This window comes from Cebus imitator, unplaced genomic scaffold (assembly GCF_001604975.1).
Source record: "Cebus imitator isolate Cc_AM_T3 unplaced genomic scaffold, Cebus_imitator-1.0 Scaffold521, whole genome shotgun sequence".
Taxonomy (NCBI): Eukaryota; Metazoa; Chordata; class Mammalia; order Primates; family Cebidae; genus Cebus; species Cebus imitator.
Window position 1 is genome coordinate 688,551 of NW_016107836.1, and position 15,169 is coordinate 703,719.

The 15,169-nt window shown below is 34.5% G+C and overlaps 1 protein-coding gene across 1 annotated transcript in view; it reads right to left on the bottom strand.

Annotated features, from left to right (window-relative positions):
• CCDC73 (coiled-coil domain containing 73) overlaps nucleotides 1-15,169 on the bottom strand; it is a 162,988-nt gene that overhangs the window by 104,321 nt on the left and 43,498 nt on the right. The window contains exon 3 of the mRNA XM_017514250.2: nucleotides 3,534-3,605. Within this exon, the coding sequence (XP_017369739.2) occupies nucleotides 3,534-3,605 (72 nt within the window). The remainder of the gene's footprint in view (nucleotides 1-3,533; nucleotides 3,606-15,169) is intronic.

The following is a 15,169-nucleotide window of genomic DNA, read 5'->3' on the forward strand; positions in this document are numbered from 1 at the left end:
TACCAAGAACGTTGACTGCTAGCACAGTAGCTAAACCCCTGGGCATAGATCTTTGAATTAATGTCTCCCAGATGAACAGATACTAGGTTTCACTAATACATGGAATGCCATTCCATCAAGAAATTTAAACCTAAAAAGTCTTGAGAAAACTTCAGAAGCAGACATCTTCAGAAAGAAACAGCTACCTCTCAAGAGGTATGAATCAAGACAGCCTCTATCCAAGACCTACAGAGTCTGTTTTTATCTGGCCTGTGAGCCAAAAATGGTTTTTATATTTTTAATGGGTTAAAAAGAAAAATAAAAAAAGAATAACATTTCCAATCACCTGAATATTGTACCAAATATAAATTTTAGTGTCCATAAAGTTTTATAGGAACATAGCCGCACTGATTCATGTAAGTACTGTCCATAGCTGCTTTTACACTGTAACAACAGAGTTGAGTGGCTGTGACAGAGACCATACTGTCCACAAAGCCTGAAATATTTACTATATGGCTGTTTATGTAAAAAAACTTACTAACACCCTATTTAGATAATCAGAGCCAAAGACTGCAATGCCTCTATTTGAAGGCTTTTGTTCTTTATTTTCCTAGATATTTTCTTCCCTCTTTCTTAATCCAGCTCCTTGAGTAAAACATACTATTTATTAACCATGATGGTTTCAAAGGTCCCTATCTTTAATATTGCTCTCTACATTCTTGGCCACTCTACGGTTTGAGTCCAATTACTAACGGAAATTTTTTTGTTATTTGGGGATGGCCTCTATTCTCTTGGTTTGATACAGGTATTCCTGGCTGCTGGCTTAAAAGTGATCTATAAGTTCTGATAATAAACTTTTCCTTAGTGTTTTTCGATGTTGGTGTGTTCAGAAGTGTGACTTCTGAAGTCTTAAATACTGTTGCATAGCCAACAAAGTATGATCCAACAAAAAAAAAGGAAAAACTGATATATACATATGCACACATCACCAGAAACCTCCTTACATGTCATCATGACCCTTCATCAAGAAGCATAAATCTTGATTGATCACATACTAAATAATAATGGTTTATTTTATTCTCCAGCGCAGGTTGAAGAAGCAAAAGGGGACTGAGAACTGAAACCGCCTGCATCAATATAACAGAGCTATTCGGAGTAAGAACTGAGAATACCTGTGTCAACACAACTTAGTTTTTGTTCCAGTAAACCTTTGCCCAGTAAATATAAAACTATAAAAACCAATAAATTATATCACTGTTTGTTTCAGGTAACTGCTGCAAAAGAACTTATCTGAGACAATAGTTTATTTGGGTAAACATCTGGTTTATCAAACAATTTTACTCCTAAGAGTAATTTCAAGAACCTCATGTTGCTACATTCACAATCCTAAAATACTATACTACAAAATTTGCCCAGTCCCCATCAACATTCTGCCTTAAAAGATTTGCCTAAAATCACTTGTACCTAGGCCCTATAACCCTCTGCATGGTCCAATGCTGATTTGCATCTTTTGAAATACTAAGACTCTGTAGAAGTAGTGTTTTCAATTATTGCAATGAGTTTCAATAAACACACCTGCTTTATTAACAAGTTGTTTGGTGATATTTGAGGGAATGCAATGAGGCAATTCTAATTTACACTGCTAACAACATATGAAAATTCTTGTTTTGCTCAAAGTTGGTAAATACAGGAATCTGGCTTTTTTTTTTTCAGATGGAATCCAGCTCTAATGCCATTTATTGAATAATCTGCTACTCCCCATTGATTTCAAAGCCACCATTAACATTCACTAAATTATCTTATGTATTTCAATCTATTTCTAGACTGTTGTGTTCTACTAAATAACTATGTACACTGCACCAAGCTATTTTAATTATGACAACTTTAAATTATGTTTAAGAATCAAGTATGACCATTTCATTCTCTTCTTTTTAAAAAATTTCCCAGCCACTCTTGTATGTTTATTTCCACATAAACCTCAGAATAAGCTTAACTACCCTAAATATGTTCTTGACATTTTAAATTGGATTTATTTATTTTTAGAGACAGGGTCTCACTCTGCACCCAGGTTGGAGTGCAATGGCACAAACATAGCTCAGTACAGTCCCAAACTCCTGGGCTCAAGTGATCCTCCCACATCAGCCTCCCGAAGAGCTAGGACTACAGGCGCACACCACCACATCCTGCTAATACATGTGTTTTTTAAAATAGAAACAAGGTCTCACTATATTGTCCAGACTGGTCTTGAACTCCTGGCCTCAGGTAACCTTCCTGCCTTGGCTTACCAAAGCACTGGGATTACAGGCGTGAGTCACTGCAGCTGGTCATTAAATTCGGTTCATTAAACTTACCAATTAACTTTGGGATTGTGATAACTTTATGCTGTTAGCTCTATGCAAAAACAAGATATAACTTTACATTTTAAAATCCATTTGAACATTAGTTGTACTTAATGTTTACCTATTATTTCCCCCAACAGATAGATTTGTTTCAGACTTGTCCTTCATATAATTCAACCTTGATTTTACTCCCATAATCTGCACACCTTTGGATATGTCTAGCCTCGAAATTCCAATTATTTCTAGTTTGGTCTATGCACTACCACCTGACTTCTGATTTCTGATGTTACCCCCAATTCCTGTTTCAATATTACCAAATAATGAGAACGGAAATCAGCATAATTACACTTTCAGTTTTTAGCTGTTTAGATTACTTTAATGGAACAGCATGAGAAGCACTACAACAAGTGCTGCAATACAGATAAAGCTATGGAGAAAATAAGAGTTGATACTATTTTTTAACATTTGGTTACATTATGTAACAACACCCTGGGAAAATAAACATACTAGCTATGAGGTTTCATTCCTTTCAAAATATTCTCACTCCCCTACAACACATAGTGTGTTTCTCAGATGTAAAATAATTCACAGTATGGTAGTTTTCAGAATTATTCACAGTGCTGTATTAAAAAGCCTGAACAAAATTTTTATTCTCAGTTTTCTGGAAACCTAAATGTTACCAACAGTTTTAGTTGGGATTTTCTTGAGATTTTGTTTAAAATAATGCACTAACCCCTAAATATGTTAGAAAACTTAAAAAGTAACTTGGTAATAAGGATTAGAATACATTTCAAAATAGATGCTATAAATAATAATTTGAGAGAAACAAAATACTCGTTGTATTAGCTTTCATACTGCTATAAAAAACTGCTCAAGCCTGGGTAATTTATAAAGGAAAGAGGTTTAATTGACTCACAGTTCAGCACGGCTGTGGAGGCCTCATGAAACTTAAAATCATGATGGAAGGCGAAGGGGAAGAAAGGCATCTTCTTTACAAGGAAGCAAAAAGGAGAAGTGTTGAGCAAAGAGAGAAGAGCCCCTTATAAAACCATTAGATCTCATGAGAACTATCAGGAGAACAGCAAGGGGAAACCACCGAAATGATTCAATTACCTCCACCTGGTCTCTCCCTTGACACGTGGGGGTTATGGAGGTTATGGGGATTATAATTCAAGACGAGATTTGGCTGGAGGCACAAAGCCTGTTATCACTCACATTTTGCCATTTAAGTTCCTGTGTCTCCACAATAATTTTACCAATCTGCTCTTCATATTGAATTTCTGCTTCCTAAGACAAAAAGAAAAAGAAAAGTCCTATAAAAATAAAGCCTTAAAACTTCCAGTTTCAGCTCTTTCTGGAGAGATGCAGAAATAGCATACTCCCATCTTTACAACAAGAAAAAAATCTGGACCAACTTCAAATTAAATAGACAGTCCATCATAGAACTGAGGTCCCAGATCAATCAAGTACCCAAAATCTGGATAAAGACAGGTACCTAGAGAAACAGAACCCTGACATTTGCTTACCTGGGACATAAGCTACTGAGGGCTGGAAAGAAGCTTCAGTGAAAAGTCCTTAATTGCTAAAGGTAGAATGTGGCCACTGTAAAAATATGAATCCCCTGGGGGCCCCTGAAATAGGGAGATTTATACTCTCCAGCAGGCTTTTCTTCTAGGAAACCCACCAGGTACTTGGAGAAAAATCCTATGAAAGCTTTCCCCTGCAGCACTTACTATGTAGGAGAAGAGCAGTCACAAGCCATCTTCCCTGTTTTCTCTACAGATCAAAACCCTAATCTGCAAGAGGGAGGGCAACAGAAACTACAGTTAAAGGCACTAGTGGAAACCCTCTGCAGCTGGGCAAGGGGACCAAAAATCATAACAGAAAATTCTACCTAGACAGACCTATCTTCCTTATCTCCCCTAAGCAGCAGCTGGAAAGAGGAGGACTGGGAAAACAAAACAGTAGTTCTTTCATTGTGGGAGGGGCAGTAACACATGCTAGACCCAGCATTACATACGAAGGAGGGACCAGAACACTCATGAAGATTTCTTCCTGAGACTCAGGTTTGCCTAAGACTAAGGTTTAATGAGAGTATCAGAGAATGCCCTTCCTTCCCTATCTTCCACCACTACCATAACAATAAGCAACAAGTAAAAAGAACAAGGAGATATAACAAGGAGAGCTGCAAAGACAGACTTTCTCTGGGAAGCAGGACAAAGAGAAGACCCAAAGTCAAGTGGGGAACCCGATGCCAAGCAGGAAGTAGTCATTTAGAAATATTCTCTGGTTTTGTTTAAAATAATGTAATACTCCTGAATTAGCCCACATCATAAACATAAGATATCGCTAGAGAAATCTGAAGCATCTGCTGAAAACTTTAACATGCAGAGTTGAAAACTGCCTGGTGTCAGTATTGAAGGTGTGCCCCAACAAACATACACAGATCCCTTTTAGAAAGACTAGAAGATTTTCTTTCCTTTGGTTCCTTTGGTATTTAAAGAAATCTCTGCGATCACTAGCTGGCCACTAATATAAAGCAAAGTCAGTAGCCACATACAACAAAAACAACAGACTTTACAAATTAGTTCAAAGACCCACTAAACAAAGACAACAAGAAGCAGGAACCATAGAAAGTGAGAAGAGTCTGATTTCCAGAGCTGCCATATATCCAAAATGTTTTCAACAAAAAGTTACAAGGCATGCAAAGAAAGAGCAAAGTGTAGCCCATTATATGGAGGAAAAAATTAATGGAAATTATACTTTAGGAAGCCCAGAAATTAAACTTTTAATCAAACTATTTTAAATATGCTCAAAGAGCTAAAAGAAACCATGTACAAAAACACACCTATTAAAAAGATAATAAGTGAATGCTACAAAAAAACTTTACAGTCATAAATTTGACAACTTAGAGAAACTGGCCAACGTCTTGAAAGCCACAAACTACCAAAACTCAACCAAGATAATACAATCTAAACAGCCCTATAACTATTAACCCAAAAAGAAATCTTTAGGCCCAGATGTTTCACTGGCAAAAACTACCAAATATTTAAAGAATTAACACACTTTTACGCAGTCTCTTCCAGAAAAATAGAGGAGGAGGAAACACATACTCACTGATTTTATCAGACCTATTTACCATAATTCCAATACCAAAGACAGCACAAAGGGAATACTCTGATCAATATTTCTCACAAATTTTGATGCAAAAATTCTTAGTAACATATTAGCAAACAGAATCCAACAATACAATTTCAAAAATATATACCATGACAAAGTGGAATTTATTAGAGGTATGCAAAGCTGGTTCAACAGTTGAAAATCAATCAGTATAATTTATTACATCAATATGCTAATCATATGATCATATCAATTGACACAGAAAAAGCACTTAACAAAATTCAACATCCATTCTTGACAAAAACTCTTAATAAGTTAGGAATAAAAGATATTACCCTTGCTAGTTGTAAAGAACATTTACAAAAACCCTACATTTAGCATCATATTTAATGGTGAAAGACTGAATGCTTTCACTTTAAGATCAGAAACAATGCAGGGATGTCTATTCTCACTGCTTTTATTAAACATAATACTGAAATTTTTAGCCACTGCAATAAGGCATAAACAAATAAACAGATTGGAAAGGTAAAAATAAAACTGCCTCTATTTACAGATGATATGATCGTATGCGTAGAAAATACTAAGGAACTTAAAAAAAAAAAAATACTCCCAAAACTAATAAGTGAATTTAACAAGGTCACAGGATACAAGATTAACACACACAAAAAAGTCACATTTCTATATTTTAACAACGAATATGAAGAAACCAAAATTAAAAACAATTTATCATCACATCAGAGAAAATGAATTATATAAGTATACACTTTAAAAAGCATTTATAGGATCTGCATGCTAATATATACAACATAAATTAAAAATCTGGTGAGTGAAAGCACCCTTACCCAAAAGAATACACAATGATGATTCCATTCAAATGAAATGGTGGAATAAAACTAATTGAGTATGGTAAAAAGTCAAGATAGTAATTATCTCTTGGGGTGGGCTTTAAGAATAGAATTTGCCTGGAAAGAGGCATGAGGGAGCTTTCTGGGTTCATGAAAATATTTTACATCTTGGGAAGGTTTTCAATTATACAGGTGTATCCATCTGTAAAAACTCACTGAATGTACAGCTAAGATGTGTACATTTCATTGTATATAAACATTAATGTAAGAGAAAAAACTGTAAAGAAATAGTAAACTCTATGTAATGATATTTATTTTATTTTTTATTTTTTGAGACAGAGTCTTGCTCTGTCACCTAGACCCAGGCTGGAGTGCAGTGGTGTGATCTTGGTTTACTGCAACCTCTGCCTCTCAGGTTCAAGTGATTCTTCTGCCTCAGCCTCCCGAATAGCTGCCAGGCATGCGCCACCACATCCAGCTAATTTTTGTATTTTTAGTAGAGATGGGGTTTCACTGTGTTAGCCAGGATGGTCTCGATCTCCTGACCTCATGATCCACCCACCTCAGCCTCCCAAAGTGCTGGGATTACAGGGGTGAGCCACCGTGCCTGGCCCTAAAGAGTGTTTTTCCTTAATAAAAGGTTAACAAAACCCTTCTCAGAAGCTTCCCAATACACATTCCCTAATATCTCATCAGCCATGATTGGGTTGCATACCCTCTCCTAAGCTAGTCATTGGCTGGGGGAGTACATTAGATCTTTATGGGTGATTAATACCAGTAAGGACTTATCTGACTCACATTCATGAGAGGTGGGACCTCTGACACAATTCGGGTTTTTCCAACATGGAAGGGAGGAAATTCATACCAACAGTATATACTACAAGATACGTAAGTGAGGAGAGTTTACAATATCTTACAGGAATGCCTTTCTGTAGTCAAAACATTGAAAGAGGAAATAAGTGTATATATATAAATTTGTTCTGGGAAGGAGTGTACATAAAACATGCATCTCTTCTCAAAGCAGTTGAACAGAAAATGTACAAGATGCTGTTTTCATCATGTAGATCTGGTTCTCTTTTAACTACTTCTCTTTCAGTGGTTAGAGTGGGTTCTTAGGTCTTACCACGATCTAGATATTGCTTTAAGTACTTTTTATTTATTGATTAATTCAATCCTGGACATAATGAGATAGGCTGTCTTACTATTGCCATTTTATACATAAGGAAACAGATAGCAAGAGGGTAAATAACTTGCCTAAAGTCACAAAGGAGGTAAACGGCAGAGCCAGTATTCGAACTCAGACCATCTGTCTCTAGAATCTCTGAAACACTGCATTACATTACCTTGAAGAGATTGTAGATGCTGCAGAACAGTATGGATTGTTATGATATATTCCTTTCCTTCAAAAACTTTATAAGTTAATCTTTATATCTCCCCATATTTAGGAAATCATTCAAAATCATTTTACCTATGTTAAATATGCAAGCACAATCTGGTTATTTGGTAGACCATCTCAAAATAAAAACTAGAAATATTTGTTGAATGAAAAGCAAAAGAATTTAAGAATTGCTATGAATGTTCTAATATTAATAGATATTTTTCTATATCGGAAATCTTTGTAATAGAATAAGTTGACCAATGTGAAAATGGTAGTTTAAATACTACTGAGAAAGAGGTTTGTTTAAATATAAACTTTTAGGCTAGCCCATGAATGTTACAAATATCTTTAATACTTTTAAGCTAATCAGACCAAGAAACTATCTGGAAGAGTGATTAGTATTTTCTTAGACAACATGAGAAACTGAGTTGAGCAATTTCGTAGGAGGTAGATTACGAGTTTGAAAAGGAATGTACAAATACCCAATTACAATTTTGGCTGCTTGGACATGTGCCTGGTGTACGTACCTAAATCTGTTCAGGGTCAAGAATTGAGGAGGCCTGACCAGTACATAGCCTATCTTGTAAAACTACAGCCTGAAGCAAACACTTTAAAAAAGGCATGATACTTTCTAAAGGTTATAAAGAGTAAATAAACCATCAAATTACTCCTCTTTTATTGTTTTTGTAAAACACTTATATCCCTGTAGTCCTAAGGCATCTAATAAAAAATAAACACTTTTAAGTTTCTATATTCTAGGTACTTTATTGAAGTTAGAGATAACATTTTTTTAATCAAATTTAATACTTTTTCTCAATGACATTTCATACACGTTTTTATTAATAACTTTTAAAAGTTGCTTAAAGAATGAACAGAAGAAAAAATTAAAGTTATAATAAAAAGTTAAATAATTTTTAATAGAAAGCATAAGGTTAATAAAATATTACTCTTGTACAAGTATATTCTAATGTTATTTTTCTGCAATGTGGCTAACACCCATTTTATCAGTTTTCGATGTGGTACAAAGGTAAGCATTCTACAAATCATAATAATCAGAAAGGGGTATGATTCTATCCATACCATTTTTAATTTTAGGAGGTATTGAAATGCTGCTTAATATTATTTACCACATATTATACCATTGATTACCCAGTTTTTTCTCATACTTTTCTTAGAAAATCATTATTTTAAACTACCCAAAACTCCACTGACTTATTTATTGCTAAATTAGAATTCAAAAATTTATTCTTTAGATATTTAACAAATTTAATGTGCCCTTTCTGAACCACCCTAATACTTTGCTCATGATTCTATTATGATACATAATACATACTACATTATATAGTATAGTCATTAATTTGCATGGCATATAATATCCATTAAATTTTCAATTCTCTTAAGGCATGGATTGAGAAACGGCTTGTAAAAGATTTCAAATTAATGCACAATTTAAAAGCCTAAAAGATTTTTGATAGAGATCTTTTATCCCCATTGTAGAGATGATTTGGCTCAGAAATATATTTTGTTTAAAAACTTTCAACTTACCTCCAATTTTTAGAATCCAATAGATTTCATGTCAAAATCTGGATTTCTAGTTTCTCTTCAATAATTGAAAAAGCTGGATAGAACAGAGCCTATTTTTCTACATGCCAATAATTATTTGGAGCTGAATGGCAGATGTAGGTTGAACTGAAGATATAAGCTTTCCAGTTCAACATAATTCCTACCCTGCTCACATCACATGCCAACTGCCTGAATTACAAAGGAAGTTGTTTGTTACTTGTTTGTTACAAAGAAACAAATAACAAACATCTATGCATCCCCACTCCTTATCAGTAATTCTATCTATCTGATAAGGACATGAATCAGAAATGATGACTAACTTTTAAAATGCACACATTGTGGATTCAATATAAACTATTTTGTTGATTCAGATTTTTAATTTGTATATCATTATAAATTTCAAACATTCAATTTTTTTCAAATATTATCATTACCATTTTAGGTTCATACAGAAAAAAATAAGTAATATCCCCTCTTTTATTAATTATTATACAGCTAAGTAGTGAAATATAGTTTAGTAAAATAAGATGTCTTTTTTTAAAAAAAACTTCATAATAATCCCCCCATATCCATGGATTCACTTTCTGAGGTTACCCAGTCAACCAGTGTCCAAAAATAGGTTAATAAAATACAGTAAGATATTTTGAGAGAAAATGAGACCACATTTGCATAATTTTTATTATAGTATATTGCTACAATTGTTCTATTTTTGGCTGTTGTTAACCTTTTATATGCATAAGTTATAAATTAAACTTTATTACAGGTAGGTACATGTAGGGATAAACAGTATATATTGTATAGCGTTTGGTACTATCTGAGGTTTCAGGCATCTGCTGAGGATCCTGGAACTTATCCCCCACCAAAATAAAGAAAGGCTACTACATTTTGTTGTTCTACCTACTAGCTTATAAAACACTTACTGTGTTTTGCTCATTACAACTAAAGACATTTTGCTATCTAACCCTTTACAATATAGCTCAATTTTATGTTGACAACTTTATTCATTTCAGCTAACTTATTATATATGTTAATGGAAGAGCACCAGACAAGGAATGGGGAGGCAGGAGTACAAGTCTCTGGGTTTTAGGTTGGTCTAGAAGGTATCTCAAGTCACTTTCATCTCTAAATTTCTACAATTTCTACAAAATGACTAATGACGTAGAATACATCTCCAAAATCATATAGAGAAGAGAACCACAAAGAAGTGATCCTGATAATCAGCATCTGATAGTTCACTAGAGGCTGAGAAACAGGCGGATCCACCAGTAGTCTTATGAGAGCAGGCTTTGTGTTCAGGGACTGCCAAGGAGGAGGAACTCTGGCAAATATCCTAGAATTTTAGATGGAACCCCAAAAAGCTACACTCTTAAAGTAGAAAGTGGAAATAAACTAGTCCTCACAAAGATGAAAACAGCTTCCAGGCAGCTCAGTCTCTGACTAGTAAAATGATCTGCCCAACTCCAACTTCCAGAAGCAAAAGTAAATCTCTAAAGAAAAATAATACCATCCAAAGCCTCAAATTTCCTTTGCAATTTTTCATGCACAAAGTTAGTCACTGATTCAAAATTTACTTCAGCAGAGAGAAGGTCAAATGACCAAAAACCAAGAGAAAAAGAGAGACAATAGAAATGGATCTATAAGAAGTCCAGATAATGGATTTATTGACATAGACTTCAAAATATATATGATTAACATGCTCGAGGAAATATATAACAAATTTCCACAGAGGACAGAAAATAAAAGACAAACCAAACGGAAATATTAGAACTGAAAAATACAGTAAATTACATTAAGAACTCAATAGATTGAGTTTATCAGCAGGTCAAATTGAAGAGAGGATTAGTAAACTGAAAGGACAGAAGAAAATAGCCAGACTGAAACATGGAGAGAAAAAATTATGGAAAATACCAAAAAATCAGTAATAATATAGAAGATTTTAACAAGACTGACAAAGTTGATCTATATAATTCATATTCACAGAACACTACATCTAAGAAATGCAGAATACACATTCTTTTCAAATTCATCAGTGTTAGATTCTATTTACCAAAATCAATTATATGCTTGGTCAGAAAGCAAATCTCCACATATATTAAGTGACCGCAATTATTTGGACTATATTATCTGATAAAGTAGAAATAGGCTAGAAATCAACTTTTTAAGTTAGCAAAAATAACATACCCAAATATCCTTAAAAGAAGTATACTTCTAAATAGCCCATGTGTTGAAGAAGAAATTACAATAAAAATTACAAAATAATTTGAACTAAATAATAAAAATACGGGCCGGGTGCATTGGCTCATACCTGTAATCCCAGCACTTTGGGAGGCCCAGGCAGGCAGATCATGAAGTCAGGAGTTCAAAACCAGCCTGACCAACATGGTGAAACCCTGAGTCTCTACTAAAAATACAAAAATTAGCTGGGCATGGTGGCACATGCCTGTAGTTCCAGCTACTCACGAGGCTGAGGCAGGAGAATTGATTGAACCCAGGAGGCGGAGGTTGCAGTGAACCAGGATTGTGCCACTGCTCTCCAGCCTGGGCGACAAAGCGTAACTGTCTCAAAATAAGAATAATGATGCAATACAAAAAAATTGGAATCCAGCTAAGGCCATACTGAGAAAAATTTAGTCTTATAAATGCCTTATATTAGAAAAGAAAAAAAGGTGAAAATTAATAAGCAAAATACACATCTCTACAATTTCAAAACAAAATAGCAAATTAAATTAAATAGAGGAATTAAATAATAAAGAACAGATATTAATAAAACATAAAACAAATATACAATGGAGAGAATCAAAGCCAAAACTTAATTCCTCGAGAAGTTACGTTTTGGCTTTGATTCTCTCCATTGTATATTTATTTTATGTTGATAAATCCTTGGAAAGACTGATCCAAAATTCCTACTCATCCATCACGTCCCAAATGAGTTATTACTTCCATGAAGCTTCCCTCAATCTTCCAATAAAGTTAGGCATTTCCTTATCCATATCTTTGGAGTATCTTGTGCATACCTTTTTGATTACATGATGTTATAATAAGTGCTAAAACCTGGCATAATAAGTCCTCAATAAATGTTAAATGAGTCGCCAAATACAGTTTGCTTGCTTAAAAAAATATGTATCATATTCAATTTGTACTATACTATTTATTGGGTTTTCACTCTTTTAAAATCCTAACATTTTTTAACTTTTTATTGTGAAACAATTTTAGATTCACAGAAAAGTTACAAAGATAGTAGAGAGTTCCTGTATACTCTTAACTCAGCTTCCCCTAATGTTAACATCTTAGGTCACAATGATATATTTAACAAAAGTTGAGAAAATAACATTGGTACTATACTATTAATTAGAACGCAGAGTTTATTACTTTTTCCACCAGTATCTGTTCCAGGATACGTTCCAGGATCCAGTCCAGGTTGCCAGGTTGCTTTTAGTCATCATGCCTTCTTGGATTCCTCCTTTCTGTCACAGTTTCTCAGTCTTTCCTTGTTTTTACTGACCTTGACACTTTTGAAGAGGTATCTTGTAGAATGTCCCTAAAATGGGGATTGTCTGATGTATTTTCATGATTATACTAGGTATGGGGGAAGAATGTCATAGAGAATAAAGTTCCCTTTTCATCACATCATATCATGAATATTTGACATTCACATGAATCATTGATACCAACATGAATTATTTCTGGAGATTTTAACTTTAACCACTTAGTTAAGGTGGTGTCTTCCAAGCATCTCTATTGTAAACCCAGTATTTTTCCCTTACATATTCTAGTCATCAGAAACAAGTCACTTATGCCACAATAGGGTGAGGGTGGTGGGGAGTAGAATTAAGCTCTGCTTCCCAGAGGGAGGAATAGCAAACAATTTTGAACAAGATCTAAAATCACTACAGTAAATTACTAAATAATTTGGAAAAAATATTGTGTGACTATGTAACTACTTTGTTTCTCCTTAAAGTTTCAGCCATTAAATTCAGCATTTATCAGTGGATACTGCCTGTAGCAATCATTACTGTGGTTTTCTAAAGGTGAATTTCTATTTCTCCTTTTCCTCCTACATTCAGTAGCTGAAATTCTTTTGCAAATACGTATTTTCCCCAGCCGAGTGTAGTGGTTTCACACCTCTAATCCCAATACTTTAGGAGGTTGAGGCAGGTGAATCACTTGAGCCCATAAGTTTGAGATCAGCCTGAGTAACATAAGGAGACCTCATCTCTACATCAAATTTAAAATTTAGCCAGGTATAGTGGTGCCAGCTACTCAGAAGGCTGAGGTAGGAGGATCGCTTAAGCCCAGGAGGTCAAGACAGCAGTGAGCCATGATTGCACCATTGCACTCCAGCCTAGGTAACAGAGAAAGGCCTTGTCTCAAAAAAAAAGTAGGGGATTGGGGAGGGGTAGCATTAGGAGAAATACCTAATGTAGATGACGGGGCGACAGATGCAACAAACCACCACCATGGCATGTGTATACATATGTAACAAACCTGTATGATCTGCACATGTACCCCAGAACTTAAAGTATAATTAATAAATTTTTTAAAAGTCAGTAACCTTAAAATATTAGGATGAAATAACAATAATAATTAATTAATCACCCTCTCCCATATTTATCTATTTATTTAGTCATTTATTTATATTAATAGGGTATCCAATAATATCATTATTTTGTTGTTCAATTGCTCCAGTTTTAACCATGGGAGCTCTTTTGGTCTGGTTTATGTATCCTTTTGACATTGTTTTAAGTACTTCCTTACTTTCCGGCACTACAAGATGTCCAGCCCTGAAATAAGTCATGTCTTCTGGTTCCTTTTACTAGGAGTCCTGGTTCCTTTCACTAGATAATAATATTTGGATCCCAAGATCTGGCTGTCAGTTCTTCTAGGCTCTCTCAGCAGACAAAGCTAGAAAATATATGTATATATGCTAATTCATGTATACATATATGTCTATATTTATCTATCTGTATATAATTAAACCATGAATTCATACTAATATTGCCAATTCTTTATTTATTAGTTTTTTTTTTTTTTTTTTGAGATGGAGTCTCACTCTTTTGCCCAGGCTGTAGTGCAGTGGTGTGATCTCAGCTCACTGCAACCTTTGTCTCCCACTTTCAAGCAATTCTCCTGCCTCAGCCTTCCAAGTAGCTGGGACTACAGGCATGTGCCACCACATTTGGCTAATTTTTGTATTTTTAATAGAGACAAGATTTCACCATGTTGGCCATGCTGGTCTCAAACTCCTGACCTCAGGTGACCTGCCCACCTTGGCCTTCCAAAGCACTGGGATTCTAATAGTTTTTGGTGAAGTCTTAGGTTTTTCCAAATATAAGATCTATAAACAAGAATAATTTGAATTCATCCTTTCCAATTTGGATGCCCTTTATTTGTTCCTGTTTAATTGCTCTAGCTAGGGATTCCAGTACTATGTTGAATAACAGTGGGCATCCTTGCCATATTCCAGATCTTAGAGTAAAAGCTTTCAGTTTCTTCTCTTTCAATATAATACTAGCTGTGGATCTATCATATATGGCTTTTACTGTGTTGAGGTATGCTCATTTTATATCCAGTTTTTGAGGGTTTTTAATCATAGAGGGACACTGAATTTTATCAAGTGCTTTTTCAGAATAAATTGGAATAATCATTTTTTTATCCTTCATTCTGTTGATATACTGTATTACATTGATTGATTTGCATATGTGGAAACATCCTTGCATCCCTGTGATAAATCCCACTTGGTCATGATAAATGATCCTTTTAATGTGTGGCTGAATTCTGTTTGCTAGTATTTTGTTGAGAATTTTTGTATCAATGTTCATCAGAGATACTGGCCTGTTGTTTTCTTTTTCTTTTCTTTTCTTTTTTTTATATTTGTCTGGTTTTGGTATCAGAGTAATACTGGCCTCATAGAATGAGTATGGAAGTATTCTTTCTGCCTCTATTTT